This window comes from Ailuropoda melanoleuca, chromosome 12 (genome assembly GCF_002007445.2).
Source record: "Ailuropoda melanoleuca isolate Jingjing chromosome 12, ASM200744v2, whole genome shotgun sequence".
In the NCBI taxonomy this organism is placed as follows: Eukaryota; Metazoa; Chordata; class Mammalia; order Carnivora; family Ursidae; genus Ailuropoda; species Ailuropoda melanoleuca.
The window spans coordinates 68,808,481-68,826,597 of record NC_048229.1 but is presented as its reverse complement, the minus strand read 5'-3'; the positions used below and the strand labels follow the sequence as shown (position 1 = coordinate 68,826,597).

Here is an 18,117-nt window from a genome sequence, read left to right as displayed (position 1 = left end):
CCTCCGCTTCCTGTCCGCGTGGGGGAGGTTCTCGGGGAGGCAGCGGACTCAGGGCAGGTGTTGGCGCGCGTGCGGTGAATTTTTTCGCAAGTCGGCCTCCCTTCCCGCCGGATCATGGCCACCGACTCGTGGGCCCTGGCAGTGGACGAGCAGGAAGCGGCTGTCAAGTCGGTCAGTGGCTTCAGCTCCCGCGGGGCGAACGTAGCAGGGGCCTGAACGGACCCTGATAGGAGTCCGGGGAGCTACCCGGGTTGGGCAGGCTTGTGGCCCACATCTCCCTAGAGTTTGCCGCCGGGAATCACGTAGCCCCGATTTGCGCCTGGGGCGAAAGAGACCAACGTCAGCCTTGTTCTGTTCATCTGGGCCAATTAAAGACTTTTTTGCCCTGTAGCAAATTTGTTCCCACTTTGTATGTTTTTTTTCTGTTGCACCTCCTTCTCGGGAGGGTTGTAGGGAAATTTAGATGCTGATTCTCTTGTCTGTTTTCGAGTGATTCTGTGCTAAACATTGGTTTTAGGTTTGTGCTTAACATGATTGGCAGTTTGTAGCTCTTTGAGAAATAACAGATTCAGGTTTAGATTTAGTGTTTCAGTCTACTGTAGATGTCGGTGGGAGGCCCTACAGATTTTTCCGTTGATGTTTGAAGTGACGTTTAATTTCATATACTGGTTCTTTGGTTAATCAAGATCCATTCAACTGGAAGGTAGTTCGAGTGTAAACTGGTTTTCTGTTCTTACATCTTAGTTTAGGTTTCTTTAGTGATAATGCACTATAGATTTTAATAGTTTGTGTTTGTTTGGTAGTCTGAAGTCTTATAGAACTTTTTAATGGCTAAGTTAGATTTCTTTTCCAGCCGTCCGTGATTACATTGGGAGGATGGTCAGTTTGTCAGCAGATGTTCTGGGCTAAATCCAGTGGAGTATAGGAAGAATCTTTACAGGATGGACGGGAAGGTGAGAATGTGGGAAGAGCTGTGAAAATGGTAAGAATAATGTGATAAGTGTTCTCTGAGTGGGGAGAGGATGTTTATGAGTAGGAAATAGGGAAATTCCTTGTGAAGAAGTTTACATTTCAAATCAATGTTAGAGAATGAGTCATTTAAGATAGAGGTGAATGGCATTTTGAGAGAAAATGCGCAGAGGGACTGGACTTGTTTAGAGAGCAAGAATCAACTCATTTGCTGCAGCCTAATGTTATGGGTTGTAATGGTAGCTTTACAGAAAATACCGTATAGAGTGTACTTTGCAACGTTAACTGAAAACTTAGGAGAAACTTAACTTGATTGATTTGGGGATTTTTCAGGAGGATATTAGACAGTATTAGATCTGAGAACTGGCAAGATTTATCAAACTACAGAGAATATTAGAAGAAGTGATATCCAAAGGAAAGGTAATCAGTGTGTCAGTTCTTCTATCCTAGAGAGGGCATCTGTTGTTGGGTGGTGGTAGTGACAATGAAGTGACGGATTCAAGAGAATTGTGGCAGTATAAAGAGCAGGATTTAGGAAAAAGGCAAAGGTTGCTGTTTGCAGTCAGGATCCCACAGGTGGTATTATTAAAATGCTAATAACAGGACTAGGGAAGTGGGAGGATGGGCAGATTTGATATGGAGGATGGTGAGTTCAGGTTTGGCTCTTCTGAATTTGAGGTAAGGAGGACATCTTGGTAAGTACTTATGTTGGGAATCCCCAAGAATAGTCCAGGTTCAGTGATTTCCTGGAAGAACTCACAGGACCTAGCATATAATTGTACTTACTCACAGCTATCATTTATTACAATGAAAAGATACAAAGCAAAATTAGCAAAAGGAAAAGGCGCATCTGGCAGAGTCCAGAGGAAACCAGGCACCAGCCTCCAAGAGTCCTTGCTTAGTGGACTTACATACTCAGCTTAATTAAGTCCTGCAGCAGCTAACTGTAACAGCACAGGTGAAGTATTGTCAAGGAAGCTCATTAGAGACTCAGTTCTCAGGGTTCTTATGGGGGTGGGGGCGGAGGGGGCTGTCACAAAGTCATCCTCTGCCTAGCGTATACCAAAATTCCAGGCAGAAGGAAAGTAGGTGTTTAACATAAATGACATGTTTTTACAAACAGTTTAGTCATAACCCCTCAGCAGTTCTAGGAGTGACAGGAACCCTTCTGAGGTCCAAGTCCCCTGATGCAGGACAGGGGGCCAACCTTGCAAGCTGGCAAGGATAGGAAACTGTTAGCTGTGTTAACTGTTGTCTGCACAGCACCTATCTTGTATTTGGAAATGTAGTATTGGAGTTTAGGAGAAGAATCAGGGCAAGTAATAAAACTGGCTGTTACCCACAAAGAAGTCAAAGAGTGTTACAAAGGTTAAGGTTCTGGCACAGTAGGGTTTAAAATCCACTGTTTCGCACCTTATCTTTTCTAAATGGTAGTTACTGAGTACTGGTTTCAAATCTTTTTAAATCTATGACTCTAATCTAGCTGTGATATTATGAATATTGTAAATTTAGGTCTAAATGTACTTGGAATCTGGTTTTAATCACTCTGCTTCTCAGGAGGCTGGTATAAATAAATCTATTAAGACACTGCTTCCTAGGGGCATGTGGGTGGCTCAGGCGGTTGGGCGTGCGACTCTTAGTTTTGGCTCAGGTCATGATCTCCGGGTTGTGGGATCTAACCTCGAGTCGGGCTCCGCACGCAGAGTCAGCTTGAGATTCCCTCCCTTTCCCTCCCCCTCTGCCACTCCCCCCTGCTCGAGCAAGCTCACGCACATGCGCACGCTCTCTCTCTCTCTCTCTCTCTCAAATAGGAAAATCTTTAAAACAAAACAAAACATTGCTTCCTAATAGTTGGGGAAGACCACCCCGCCTTTTTATTTTACCATGTAGAGTTGTGTATCTTAGCTTAAAAATAATCTATGGTGTTGGGCTATCATGCAGCTGTGCTCTTAAGTGTACAGGTAGTGAATGAAAATGACAGAGAAGAGAACAGAGAAAGCACAATGATAAAAATCTTATATTTACACACAGGATTTTTTTTGGTTTAAGCTTATGTGGACAAGGATGTACCTTCACATCCTTCGCAAAAACGGGTTTGGAGGGGAAGGAGAGGTGTGTCGGGGAGTTTTGTTTGGATGCAGCTTTAGGAACCCTGATAAAAGACTCTGAGAGTTTGAATTAGTAGAAAGGACCTGATGCCAGTTCACTTGTCACTGTCATCTCTTCCAACACAAATGGCCTCCTTTTCTGCCTCTTTCTGGCCATATCACCAGTTTAATTCCTTCCCTTTCCCTGATCATCCAAAAACAAAAACCCAAAGACAACCCTAAGGATCTTTTAGAGACATAATCTGACTCTTTTGCAATTAGAGTTGGCATAGAGGTAGATCTCGAAGCCTTGTTGAAGTGTGTTTGAGTGCCTAAGAGTTCACCCCTTCATGGATCAGGGACTCTGGGACTGATGGGACCTTAGCCACGCTTCAGGAGCTACTCTGTTCATTTGGATGAGCGAAGGATGCTTTTATCATAACGAAAATCTGTGTCCAGTGTCAAGGACACTGCTTTCTGTAAGAGGCATGATTAATAATCAGAGTTCCTCGCTGAAGGTGAATACAGAATGAAGGAGAATGAGAGTTGATTGGCCTGCGTCTTTCCCATGGTGGAGTTACATCTCTCAAGACAGGAATACTTGTCTGCCAGTAGTTTTTCCCTTGAATGCAGCTGAACAAATGGTGACAAATTCTTAGATCTGTCTAGCTTCTAAGCATGTCATCTTTTGTTAGCACATGTATTTGTCAAACAAATTATAATACAGTAAATTTGGTTATGGTTTTCTTTTTCATCAGTCAGGCTTTGAGACTAATCAACTTGGTTGGATTGGGGACTCCACACTGTCTCATTTGCATTTTCAGCCCATCCCAAGATTAGTGGGCTTCTTCAGATCCCTGTGTATTAGCCTAAAAATGAGGATAATCATTGGATAGTTCTGGTTTAAAATACCTTCTCTGTTATGCGCCAACCTTCCCATTGGCCTTCAGGGAACGGGTGTCCATCTCCAGTAGTGTGTGGATCTGATTTTTCTCTGGAAGTCCTGTTTTTAAAGAGATCAGATGAATATCCCCACTGTGTGAAGGTGAACTTCCTCCTCCCAAAGACCAAGATCAGGGTCAGTTGAGAGGAGGGGGAATGGAGGTGGAAATATTTCTCAATGCCCTCAGGAAACAATGGTGGTTATCATAAGGATAATGAATGACTGCATCAGTTGAGGGATCATTTTGGGGGCAGGGCTTGGGGTCTAGCGCTTGATTTGCCGTCCTCCTCAGAACCTGACAACATACCTTTATAATACCATCTCTGTATCACACTCTTACTCTTAACAATACGTTGAACATGGAAAAATAGTTCTCATGAGATTGGAGACTTCATTAACAAATGTATAAATTATTGCTCTGCTTGCACTTTCATTTGCAGCTTAGTAAGCAGGTTTGCATTGACCAGGACTAGTGGCCAAAATAAATTAAAACATCTTGTTCAAGTTTCTGAAATATTCTAAATCAGGAATAGGAATTTGTCGATTCTTTCATCATAGTAAATAACTTTTTTACCTAACTCATAGTGGAGGAGACTTTATTTGCTAAGTGTTGCATTAATACAGCGTGGGTTTCAGGACTAAAAAGAAAGCTGAGATAGTATTGTTCTTTACCGTATCTAGAAGGGAACTATGTGTTTGCCATTGAAAGGCTATCACAGGTATTTAATGAAAGTTCTAGAAAGAGCATAAGTTGGAAGAAAAGTAGAGGTTTGAGACTGCTGTCAAACTTTTTTCCGATCTGCTCTGTTTAGTCCATCCCTGCCCCCCCCCCCCAGGTTCTTAAAGATGTGAACTGATGTCTTCACCCAAATTTGTAGGAATTCTGCTTGAGCAGAACAACTCCCTGAATAAGGTGCGGCTAGACTTTGTTTCTCTTTGCTGAAGGGACTTGCTTTGACTGGGTCATCTGCTTAACTCTGTTTCCTTTTTTCCCATTCAGATGAGTAATTTGCAAATCAAGGAAGAAAAAGTCAAACCAGATACCAATGGTGAGTCACTTGTAACTACTAGCTGGATACAAGCTGTATGCGTGCTCTTCCACTTTGCAGTAGTAGCTGCAGTGTGAAAAGGCACTTTCATTTAGCATAACGTTTGCCAAATGACAGCGCTGTATTTGAGAGCCAGTAAATTTGGTTGCATTACCGAAGAGGACACATTAGTTTTCCAGATTTTATCTAGTCTCTGACTCCTGCCACTGTTCATTTGATAGTGTTTCCTTAAATTTTTTATTTAATTTTTTGAAAAGTTAATCTGGGTTCAAAACTCAAAGTATAAACAGGTGAAAGGCTTCCTTTTTGTCCCGGACTGTCATTTAGCCAGTTCTTACTCTCTGTTAGTTTGCTAGGACTGCCATGCCAGGTCACGAACTGAGTGATTTAAACAGTCAAAATTTATTGTTTTACAGTTCTTGAGGCCAGAAGTCTAAGATCAAGGTGTCAGTAGGTAGGGTTGGTTCCTTCTGAAGGTTTCAGAACTTAGGTTCAAGGCTTTAACCCATTTTGAGTTAATGTTTGTTTGTGGTTAAGATAGTGGTCCAGTTCTTTTACGTGTAGCTGTTCATTTTTCCCCAACACCATTTACTGAAGAGACTGTCCTTTCCCTGTTGTGTATTCTTGGCTCCCTTATCATAAATGAGTTGACCGTATATGTGTGGGTTGTTGTTATGTGTCTGTTGTTATGCAAGTACCATACTGTTTTAATTATATAGCTTTGTAATGTAGTTTGAAATCAGCGAGCGGGATGCTCCAGTTTTGTTTTTCTTTCTCAAGATTGCTTTGGGGGAGAAAAAGAGGTAGCTTTGGCTGTTCGGGATTTTTGTGGTTCCATACAAAATTTTAAATTGTTCTATTTCTGTGAAGAATGCCACTGGAATTTTGATAGGGCTCGCATTGATTCTTTGCATTGCTTTTGGTATATAGACATTTTAACAGTATTCTTCCAATCCATGAGTAAGGAAAACCTTCCTATTTATTTGTGTCTTCAATTTCTTTCATTAATATTTTACAGTGTTTATTATACAGGTCTTTCACCTCTTTGATTAAATTTATTTGTAGGTATTTAATTATTTTTAATGCAATTGAAATGGGATTTTTTTAAATTTCTCTTTCTGATAGTTCATTATTAGCGTATAGAAGTGCACCAGATTTTTGTGTGTCGATTTTTCTATCCTGCAACTTTACTAATAAATTTGGTTATTGGTTCTAACAGTATTTTGATGGCATCTTTAGGCTTTTTATATATGTCATCTGGAAATACTGAGTTTTACTTCTTCTTTTCCAATTTGGGTGACTTTTATTTCCTGTATCCATTTACACTGAATATAAATGGTGGGTTAAAATTGATATGGTGGGTTTAGTTAAGAAGTTTTGCTATTTGACTTGTTTGTCTCTCATAGTTTCTCTACTTCTCTTTTCCTGACCTTTTGGGTCAATTGAGTATCTTAGAATTCCACTTTAATTTATCTATGGCATTTTAGCTATACTCTCTGCATTATTTTATGAATGTTTTAAAATTTTTTTCATATAAATCTTGCATATTTTTTATTTTATTTCTGGGTGCAGGATTTCAACTTTTTAGTTGCTGTTACAAATAGGATCTTTTCAGTTATATTTCTGTATTTATGAAAGCTACTGATTTCTATTTATTTTGTACCTAACTTTTTTATCTTTCGCTGAGTGAGATATGTTATTTTGTAGTCATTTTTAAGTTAATACTTAGTGCTGCAGGCTTACAATCCTGTAATCCACAAAAAGTGATTTTACTTCTTCCTTTTAATTTTTAATATCTTTATTTTCTTTTTCATGTCTGATTCTATTTGCTAAAATAATAGTATATTTTAAAATAGGATAAGCAAGTCAGAGGTGACATAGTCTGATCACTATGAAGTCAGCCAACATATCTAGAAAGTTGCAATTTTCTTATGTGCTTTCTAGGAATAAAAACCCATTAAATATAAAGAAATGCCAAATATTTACATTTTGATTACTTAAGTAAGATTTAGTATTTATGTTGTCACACCTTTTGGGTGGGTTTGAAATTTGCCTTTCTTGTGATGACACCTGTTTCCTTGTGTAGGTGTTATTAAAACTAATGCCACTGCAGAGAAAACAGAAGAAGAAGAGAAAGGTAATTACTTTTTTAAACTCTGTAGAAAGAAACAGCATATGACCCAAGATTTGCCTTTCTGGAGCCAGAGGCACTAGATTGAAGAGAGGAGGAGGAATCACAAAGGAGATTGAGAAGCAGTCAGTGAGATAGGAGAACCAAAAGAGAAAATAGAGGGGCATCCAGAAACCAGAAGAAGGAAGTATTACAAAAGTAGGTAGTCAAATATAGGTAATAAATTGATTCAGAAGATATAAAAATGGACTTTTCACTTGATTTAGCAGTGTAGAAGCCATTGGTGTGCTCAACAAGGGCCTCTGAGGTCAAGTGCAGAGACTAAATACAAAAGCTTATTCAGTGTACATTCAGCAGGAGGGGAGGACAGGAAGTGGGGACAGTGAGTTTAGACAGCCTTTTCAGGGAATGTCCTATCAAGGGGAGTAGAGAAATGGGGCAGCAACTGGATGGGGATGAGGGGTAAAGGAGGAAGCAGGTTTATAATGAGATGTTAAAATGTGGGCACATGGAGGGGGGGATCTGATAATGCAAGATGGGAGTTAGTTTCGGGAGAAATATCCTTATAGGCAAGAGGGGCTGGGACCTGTTGTACCAATGTAGGGGTTAGCCTTGAGTGCAGGCTGTTCATCCCAGGTTACCAGAGGGAACGTAGAGAGTATGTACACAAATGTAGGTGGGTGTGTAGGTGTGTTACTGCAGTGTGTGGAGGTGCTTCCTAGCACTTGAACTCTGTGAAGGAAGACACAAGTTCATCAGATGAGTGAGAATGTGGAGGGATGAGAAGAGAGGTGGAGGTGGAGATCTGAGAAGAATGAATGAGTGGAGAATAGAAACATGAAGACTTAGGGCAGGGCAGCCCATTTGAGTCTAGTGGTCAAGAATCTAAAGTGAGACCTGTCGGTGTGATTGTTTTTCTCCAGCCATGCTTGGCTGCCCGGGTGCTGGTACAGAGACAGGGAGTAAGAGAGATTTCACGAGGGTGGGTTTGCCAAATGAGTGTGAAGACAACCTACTGGTATCTTCCCGACAGAGGACAGAGCTGCCCAGTCCTTACTCAACAAGCTGATCAGAAGCAACCTTGTGGATAACACAAACCAGGTGGAAGTCCTGCAGCGGGACCCAAACTCCCCGCTCTACTCAGTGAAGTCCTTTGAGGAGCTTCGGCTGTGAGTGTCTGTTCTCTGGAACAGCTGTTCCTTATTGGTCCCGCCTTTCTAAAATTTAGCATCTCAGAGATCTTTTGGGAATTTTGCTTTTTACCTTTATTTTTAAGAATCTTAATGTATTTGCTTCTTCGACTAGTTAATAATTCACATGATTGGAAACTGAGAAAGTATGAAAAAGTTTACAGTGATGGTTTCCCTCCCACCCTTGTCTTTTGGCTACCCACTTCTCCTCCTCTTGGGAGGGATTTTTAAATGCCACAAATTTATTCATCATAGCTGAAAGTCTTTTTTCTTTTATGCTCTTAGAACTTTCAATAAAATATTGGCTGACAGGTGATTTCTGGATGTCAGGAACATTTCTTATTAGGTAAGCCCTTTTGTTAGACTACAGGGTTTACGGTCTTGAAAACACTTTATCTGCTTTTACATAATTGATCAAAAGAGCCTGTGCAGGATTCCCAGTACCTACAACAGAAAGCAGCTTTCAGTATTCGGGAATTTAAAAAAACAAAACAAAAACCCCAGAATTAAGCCACAAGGGAGCACGTTTACGGCACTGTGCTAAGAATGACTTCTAACATCTCTTTATTTTAAAGGCAGAATTAAGGAAGGTCATCCCAAGTTTTTTGTTTCCCTCAGCATATTAGTAAAGAAGTGTTTATGAATCCTTGGTTTATGTACATGCTACTGTGCTGGGTGTCATGAGTAACATGAGACATAACTACCGTTCTTGCTGCCTGCCAGGACCGGAATCAGACAGAAAATAGCTGGTGAATAAGAAAGTGGTGGAATTAATAGACTCTTTGCCTTTATCAGCAAAATGTATAGTATGCCCACTGTGGGCAAATAGGGGCCACATTCTTGCCAACTTAGTACCACTGCTTTAGGGTAAGAGACATTTAAAATATGAGAGCTAACTAAAACCAAATCAAGTCATTAATGAAGTGATAGCTAAGAATAAGTTTTTTAAAGCATGGCGCTTTTTTTTTTAATGTTTTCAGGAAATTTTATTTTTTATGTGTATTTCCCCCATCAGGGGCTTCATTCAGCAAATCTATCATCTCTGCTTCTGTTTATAAACTATATCAGGGCAGCGAGATGTTCTCTTTTGTTTCCTGAAGTGACAGTTTGCTTTTCCAAGTATTGATGGTTTTTAAACGCCCTTTCATTTAAAGAACTTGAGCTCTCAGTCCAACAGTGAGGAACTGTCCTCTCTGAAAAGTCAAGTTCTCTCTGATTTAGTAGTTGTTGGCTAGAGGGAACAAAGAATGAAACCTAAGTTGCCTTGGTTTGTTTTGTACTTAAAATTTTTGAATTAATCTGCAAAATAAGAGAAAAATAATGAACCACTGGAAGCTCTTGGATCATTTGGATCTTCATTCCTTTGTGACTTTGTTTCCTTAGCAACCAAATCAAAATCTGCTGAGCTTCATAGCCTTTTCTTCCAAACAGAAGACACCAAAGGTTGTGCTTTCAGAGGTCTTTGTATCTGAGAACCAACATATGCCAGAAGAATTTGCCATTTAGAGAGTCTGTTAACTCCCAGGAAGGCTCAGAGAACAAGAAGTCTTGACTTGGTTTGACTCTTCTTTACAATCTGGTTGGAGTTTTGTTGAACATCCTGTCAGTGTGGAGGTAGCAGAGAGCTTATTGTAAATGCGATGGAAGAACAGCTTTAGTTGGTATTTGTTGTGCAACTACTTACATAGGCTGGTGCTTTCCTAGTCTTGATTTTTTTACTAGACATAATAACTACATATGAGCATTTGGAAAGTTGAGTACGGTCATTGAACACTCCTACCTATTCACTGTTGATCAGGTAGTAGAAACTGGTTGAATCAATTTTCTTACTTCTTGATTGTCCTGAGTATTTGCACAGCTGGCTTTGAAAGGACCATGGAATACAAAATGACTGTGGTTCAATTTAACATCTGCCCCAAGAAATTAAAACTGAATCTCGTTCCTTAAAGGGACTTCCATATCTTAGTGGTGTAGTAAGCAGTATATTTTTAGATATGCCTTTTACAATTCGTTTTATGCAAATTATACAATTTATATGAATTAATACATATCACTCTTGTGATATCCAGGGAACATTTGTCCTCCAAGGCCAGTCATATTTGTGGGTCTGCTGAAAGCATTAATTTCTCCAAGAGCGGAAACTAGTCTGTATTTTCGGAATTGCACAAGAGTTGCAGATTAAAGGGCACCTGGATGACTCAGTCGGTTAAGCATCTGCCATCTGCTCGGGTCATGATCCAGGACCCCCCGTCAGGCTTTCTGCTTAGCGGGGAGCCTGCTTCTCCCTCTCCCTCTGCCTGCTGCTCCCCCTGCTTGTGCTCTCTGTCAAAGAAATAAAAAAAATCTTTTAAAAAAAAAAGTTGCAGATTAAGATTTAGTAGGAAAAGATGGTGTCTTGGTTTCATTTTAGATATTTTTTAAGGCATTAGAAAAATATGTCTAACAAAGATAGGAAGAGTTATTCTTTGCTAGATTTAGGGAAAGATCAAATTCTAGGCTTTTAAAACAGTTTGAACAACTAGGAATCCATCCTTTCTCTCCCTGGCCTCCTAGGAAACCACAGCTTCTCCAGGGAGTCTATGCCATGGGCTTCAATCGACCATCCAAGATACAAGAGAACGCATTACCCATGATGCTTGCTGAGCCGTGAGTATGCAGACCTCAAGTGTACTTCTTCAGGATTTGGTTTAATGTTTTATACCAATAACTGTTATTGTTCTTGAGAACAAGATGAGATGTTTGGGACAGCATGTTTCTTCAGGGAAACCACTTGAGCAAATGCAGAGAGATTCAGTTGGAATTTGGTACAGCTTCTGCCTTTCTCACTTAACAATAAAAACTGATGGGGCACCTGGGTGAGCATTGAGCACCTGACTCTTGGTTTCAGCTCAGATTATGATCTCAGGTTATGATATCAGGGTTGTGAGACTGAGCTCCACGCAGGGCTCTACGCTTAGTATGGAGTCTCCTTGAGATTCTCTCCCTTTCCCTGTCCCTCCCCCTCTGCTCCACTCCTCAGTCGAGCGCACACGCTCTTTTTCTCTCTCTCTCTAAAATAAATAAATAAAATCTTTTAAAATTTTTTTTAAAAATTTAAAAACCCGAGAGAAGGGGGCACTTCCCTAGCTCAGTTGGTAGAGCCCTGCATCAGGCTCCCTGCTGAGTGGGGAATCTGCTTCTCCCTCTCCCCTTGCTCATGTGCGCACAGGCATGTGCTCTCTCTCAAATAAAATCTTCTTTAAAAATCCTTTTTTTAAGATGTTATTTATTTGACAGCGAGAGAGAGATAACGAGAGAGAGCGCAAGCAGGGGGAGTGGCAGGCAGAGGGAGGGGGAGAAGCAGACTCCCCACTCAGCAGGGAGCCTGATGCAGGGGCTCAATCCCAGGACCCTGGGATCATGACCTGAGCCAAAGGCAGACGCTTAACTGACTGAGCCACCCAGGTGCCCCTAAAAAAATCTTTAAAAACAAACAAAACTGATAAAGAAAGCTAATGTTGTTATTCTGTGCAATTTGAAAAATAGGGTTTGGTTTTTTTTTTTTTTAAAGATTTATTTCTTTATTTGAGAGAGTGCGCACATGCATGAGTGAGTGCAAGGAGGGGCAGAGGAGGAGAGAAACTTCAGCAGACTCCTCAACTGTAGGTAATTGGCATCCTGCTTTATGTAGTAACCTTTTCCATTTAACTCTATTATTTTTCTTATTTAAGGACAAAAATTCTACCTATTTCCCTGACTGGGTTACGTGAAATAAAATGTGAAAGTTCCTCTAAAGCATCTGTTTGACTTGGTGTCTTGCATCTTCATGAAGGAGGGAAAGGGAACACACAGAGACCCAAGTCCTGGAGGCACATTATAGCTTGACAGAAAAGGTCTTTGGGGATTTGCCTTGGCACAGATATTACTCTGCAGTGTTCATTTCCATGGGGCAACTAGGATACAAAACGAGGACACTCGAGCTGTGCTGGAGTCTAGAGTGAAGATTTCTTGGTGTGAACCCATCTGAATCATTATGTCCCTTAATATTTAAGAGTTTTTTTCACAACATATAAAAAAATTATCATTGTGCTCAATGCAGAAAACTTGGATTAAAGGGAGAAAGCTCTGTATGCCTACCACCCAGAAAGAACTTTTTGTCACTGTATTGTATTTAACCAATATTCTTTTCATTTCTCTTCTTCCTTGATCCAGCCCACAGAACCTGATTGCCCAGTCTCAGTCGGGTACTGGTAAAACAGCTGCCTTCGTCCTGGCCATGCTCAGCCGAGTGGAACCAGCAGAGAGATACCCCCAGGTGAGGGCCAAGGGATCCTGAGGGCCCTGGCTTCCCTGCCCTGGGAAAGGCAGTGCCATCTGGTGGGGGGCCTAATAGGGGTGCCCCTAAAGGGGTCTGAATGTTTCCTGTAGCTCAGGCAGAGCCAGGTCATGCACTAGGCCACAACCTGGGTAGAATTCAGTCAGAAGCAGCATTCTTGAACAGTGGCTTCCGAAGGCATCCACCCAGCCAGGGCTCTCTGCTGAAGGCTTGGGTCTACAGCTGAAAAGTAGGCCTGGTGTGAGAGGATGTGGTTCCTGCACTTTTGAGTGGTGATAAGATCAGCATATTGTTGCTGTAGAACCTGTTGTCTGTTACTAAAGGCTCTCCTAAACTCAACCTTTATGATCCCCCTCTCAGTGTTTGTGCCTCTCCCCAACATATGAGTTGGCTCTTCAAACGGGAAAAGTGATTGAGCAGATGGGCAAATTTCATCCAGAACTAAAGCTTGCTTATGCTGTCCGAGGCAATAAATGTAAGTATAAAGGGGTGAGACCTAAGCAGTGAGCACAATATTGTGGTTGGGTGTTTGAATTTTGAAGATGTGATGATGATATTAAACTTTCTGGTTCAATTGACCTTAGGGCCCACTGCATTACTTTGAGCAAATCTGTTTTAAGTTTGCTATTTAACAGTCGCTTCTACTCTTAAAAGAAGATTTTGAGTTGTTGTAAAAATCTTTGTACGGGTCATGGAGTTCTTAAAGTCTGGCATTCTTCACAAGAAAACAGGGTTTTGAATTCAGCATGCAGAGTTCTGGAAGCTGCTTATTACTAACAAGGGATTAGTAGGTGTGAGGATGGTAGGTTGGGGTCTATCCCTTTGTTTAAAAACAAGCACATCTATAGTAAGAGTAAACTAGAAGCACAAACGGATAACTTGGTCTTATCAAAACCAGAAATAGTTCCACCAATTTTTTCTCCCATGTGTTCTACAGAATGTAATGTAGAGAACGTGGACTAAAGTGGAGAGGAGGGGCAGGTAGAAAACGGTTCATTAGAAAGTTATCAGAGTATATAAAACTGCAAGTCAGTAAGGAAAAGGTAAGCAGTCTAAATAGGAAAAGAGTCTAATAGAAAAGAGGCCCAGTTGAACAGACACTTCACAGAAGAAGGGACTTAGGTGTCTGGTAAATGGGAAGAGATGATAAGCCTCATTCGTCATCAGGGAATGTAAGTTAAAACCACTGTATGCCTCTCAGATGGGCAGAAATAGAAGTCTGAAAATACTGAGTATTGTTGGAGACATCCAAGAACTGGAATGCCCATACACTCCTGGTGGGGAGTATACACCGGTACAGTTACTTTCTGGAATCAGTTGGGCATTGCTTAGAAAAACTGCAGATAGACCTCCCTTTGACCCAGCAGTTTATAATTGCCTGGAGCAGTGATTCTCAAACTTTTTGGTTTCTTATACTCTTAAACATTACTGAGGGGCCACCTGGGTGGCTCAGTCGTTAAGCGTCTGCCTTCGGCTCAGGTCATAATCCCAGGGCCCTGGGATTGAGCCCTGCATTGGGCTCCCTGCTCTGCTGGGGGCCTGATTCTTCCTATCCCACTCCCCCCAGCTTGTGTTCCCTCTCACTGGCTGTCTCTCTGTCAAATAAATAAATAAAATCTTAAAAAAAAAAAATTACTGAGGACCCCAGAACATTTTTGTTTATACAGGTTGTATCTATTGATATTTGCTATTCTAGCTAAAATTGAGAAATTTTTAAAGAACTTAACTTTTGAAGAATATGAAGACAGTCTGGCCTTTCAGGAAATTTTAGGTGTTCTTTTTGGATGCTACACCAAAACCGTTACATTAAAATACCTTGGTCTCTTGGAAAATACGTCTTACTGAGTTACGCTGATCTTCCAAATGTTGACACATCTCTTTATACAAACTTTTTAAATTGTTTGCCCTAATACTTACCACCAGACTCATCAGAGGTGCTTATGTACATCAAGAAACTGAAACTTAGGGGCACCTGGATGGCTCAGTTGTTAAGCGTCTGCCTTCGGCTCAGGGCGTGATCCCCACGTTCTGGGTTCAAGCCCCTCATCAGGCTCCTCTGCTGGGAGCCTGCTTCTTCTTCTCCCACTCCCCTGCTTGTGTTCCTTCTCTCCCTGGCTGTCTCTCTATCAAATAAATAAATAAAATCTTTAAAAAAAAAAAAAAAGAAACTCAAACTTAGTAGTACATACAAGTCTTCCAAAACACTACTTTTCTCTTGAAAGCTTAAATGTTATTGTGGCAGCAAATACAGTGTATTGTTTTCATTGAAGACACAGTGTGTCCATTTTCAAGAAAGTGGGTATCAGATTCCCCACTTCGTTTTCTAGTTTGTCAGTCAGCAGAGAGAAATGGCTAGTTCAGTTCACAACACGATCACAGAAGAGCTTTTCCTGAAGAAAACCATCTTGCTTTCGCTTGCAGCAAAACTACTTTATCCAAAAGTTATTAGGTTGGTTATGTAATTTGTGTGTTTATTTGATATCTCACACTGGTGGATACATCTAAGTGAAATTACCAGAATCTTGTAACAACATATATCTTCTCTGGATTGTTTTGTAATAACACGGGACTTCACTGTGTGTGAAGGATTAACATATTAACTATACTTAACTGTTATTCTTTAAAGGTTCAATTTGGACTTACAGGCAGGGGACGTTGAGAACTACAATGTGTTAGCATTAATGCAAAAGTCTTCCAGTAGATAATTGATGAATTTCTAACAAAAGGCCCTTCTCAAATTTTAAATTTTGTTTTTAAAATAGGTAACACATTCGCATGTTTCAATTGAAAGAATATTTGGTGGAAACTTCTTCCTCCCATACATCCAACCACCTAGTTCTCCTTCGTACGGGCACTCAGTACTAACCAGTTCTCATGTGGCACACCGAAGATGCTCTTGCGGCTGCAGGCACACGTGTACACTCACACACACGTACATGTGTTACTTGTATTCTTTTTTGCCTCTTTTTGGTGTGCAGACTGCACTGCAACCTTTTTTCACATTTAATAGTGTATTTTGGAGATTGTTCTATATCAGTTCCTCAGCTGTTTTTTACTTTAACTGGCATCATCCTTTGGGTTTATCATATTTTCTTCATTAGTTACTTTTCATGCTTGCATATCCTTGCATATATGTTATTTCACACATGTTAATATACATACAGAGTTAATTCCTCATCATGGAGTATTGCTCACAGGCTATGTGCGTTAGTAATTTTGATAGATGGTTGTACCAGTTTCAGCTTCCACCAGCTATAATTCGAGAGTAATGTGTTTTTTAAACCAGAGAATTTGTACGTAGGAAAACTGTCTGCACGTTAGAATGTCCAGCAAAGCAAAAACTCATTGAGCCAGGATCCTGGGACTCAAAACTACCAATCAAATATCTGAACTGTGAGTGAATTTATGATGTGAAGTGAGTAAGAGTGATGCTGAGGAGAATGAGTGGGATGATGTTGAATCACAGGAGGAAGCAGGAAGGAGACATGGTGCTTATTGAGGGCTCACTGCAGAGGATTGAATCCTCACCATGGTGCAGTGAGATGGGTGCCATGGTACCTGCTTTTCAGTAGAAAAACCCAAGACTTTTGGATAACACTCCTGTGTGTGTGTTTTGACATCTGGAATTAACTTGTTTTACTAACTCTGGAAGGATGGGCAAGGCTTTGATTTCCAAAGCTGGCTTTGCCATGAAAATACTCACAGAAAACATCTTGTCTCCACAGTGGAAAGAGGTCAGAAGATCAGTGAGCACATTGTCATTGGCACCCCTGGGACTGTTCTGGACTGGTGCGCCACTCAAGTTCATTGACCCCAAGAAGATCAAGGTGTTTGTTCTGGATGAGGCTGACGTGATGATAGCTACTCAGGGCCACCAAGATCAGAGCATCCGCATCCAGAGGTAGGAACTCTTGAGCCAAGAGGAACTTCTCAGCCTCCTGATCTGCAGCATCTTCTCCTCTTACTTCAAACACCTCTTCTTGCTCCTGTCAGGTTCTTTATTCTAGTACTTCCAGCAGCATTCGTTCGATGGGCCATTTCCTCACTGGCACTGACCGTGGGTTGAGGAAGGAGACTTAGGGGATCTAACACCAGCCCCATTCCTGCCCCACGGCTGCTCTCACCTCCTCCCTGCTGTTCTCCTCCCCCTTTAGCCACCTTCCTGGGCACATTGACCAGGCAAGCGCAGGGCAGCTGCCTTCTGTTCCTTCCAGGGAAAGACTCGGGATCATGCCACATACCTGGGTCTTCCCTTGCAGGATGCTGCCCAGGAACTGCCAGATGCTGCTTTTCTCTGCCACCTTCGAAGACTCCGTATGGAAATTTGCCCAGAAAGTGGTCCCAGACCCAAACATTATCAAACTGAAGCGTGAGGAGGAGACCTTGGACACCATCAAGCAGTATTACGTCCTGTGCAATAACAGAGATGAGAAGTTCCAGGCCTTGTGTAACCTCTACGGGGCCATCACCATTGCTCAGGCCATGATCTTCTGCCATGTGAGTAGCAGTGGCAGCAGCAGGCCTGCCGGGGGAGGAGCTGCACTGGAGGGTGTGCCCCTCTCCCTCTCAGCCAGCTCCACCGCAGTGCTGAGCAGGACCAGGTGCCCTGTGTGGCCGGAAAGGAAATGATGATTCACGTCCACCTGCCTCAGGGAGTATTCTCCTCAGATTATAATGAGTTATGAGGGAAAGACTGAAAAATTGAACCTTCTTTGGTCCCACTTCTTAGCGGTAACTTGGGAAGCACTCCAAATAACATCCAATGAAATAATTATAAAACATTAAGAATATAGACTATTTGGGAATGAAGACCTTTGGCTCACACCACACTCTTCCTAGCTGAACGCTAAGATGAGTTAAGTAATTCATCCAAAAAAATGACACGGCTAAAATTATTTGTGGAATTGGTAAGCCTGTCCTGCTGACCGACTCAGCAGGTCTTCACGTACTTTAACACAACAAGCCACTTTTTGCAGGTTTTTGTTTTTTTGTTTTTTTTATTAAACAGGTATCTTCATTTAAAACAATTCTGTTCACTCCAGACCCGCAAAACAGCTAGCTGGCTGGCAGCAGAGCTCTCGAAAGAAGGCCACCAGGTGGCCCTGCTGAGTGGAGAAATGATGGTGGAGCAGAGGGCTGCGGTCATCGAGCGCTTCCGAGAGGGCAAAGAGAAGGTGCTGGTGACCACCAACGTGTGTGCCCGCGGTGAGCAGAGAACGCGTCTGTCCGCCAGGCCGCGGGTAGCCAGGGAAGTCCTCCTGTACGGGGCTCCGCTGGTTTGGGGGAGTCCATGTGGGGTTGGTGCGGACATTCTTTTCAGGGAGAGACTGGATTCCCCCGGCAGATAAGAACTGTCACAGAAGCCAGGGGCTCCCATGAGGTGGAAGGACATGGACGAGCATCTCGCTGGTTCAGGATGGTGCCTGTTCTCTT

General features: G+C 41.7%; 1 protein-coding gene and 1 long non-coding RNA gene across 2 annotated transcripts; one reads left to right on the top strand and one right to left on the bottom strand.

The window, feature by feature from the left end:
• Position 1: 1 nt before the first annotated feature.
• LOC100481351 (ATP-dependent RNA helicase DDX19A) lies at positions 2–18,111 on the top strand. Its single transcript, XM_034638886.1, is given in 11 exon segments — positions 2–171; positions 5,000–5,048; positions 7,135–7,185; positions 8,213–8,348; positions 10,923–11,015; positions 12,561–12,663; positions 13,045–13,159; positions 16,410–16,479; positions 16,481–16,585; positions 16,944–17,181; positions 17,727–18,111. Coding segments are annotated over 11 exon segments (1,323 nt in total). The 5' UTR covers positions 2–114; the 3' UTR covers positions 18,033–18,111.
• Positions 8,686–16,517, bottom strand: LOC117795225. The gene is made up of 2 exons (XR_004619115.1): positions 16,388–16,517; positions 8,686–8,813 (listed from the first exon to the last, which is right to left on the bottom strand). It is a non-coding gene; the product is annotated as an uncharacterized LOC117795225 (long non-coding RNA).
• Positions 18,112–18,117: the final 6 nt, after the last annotated feature.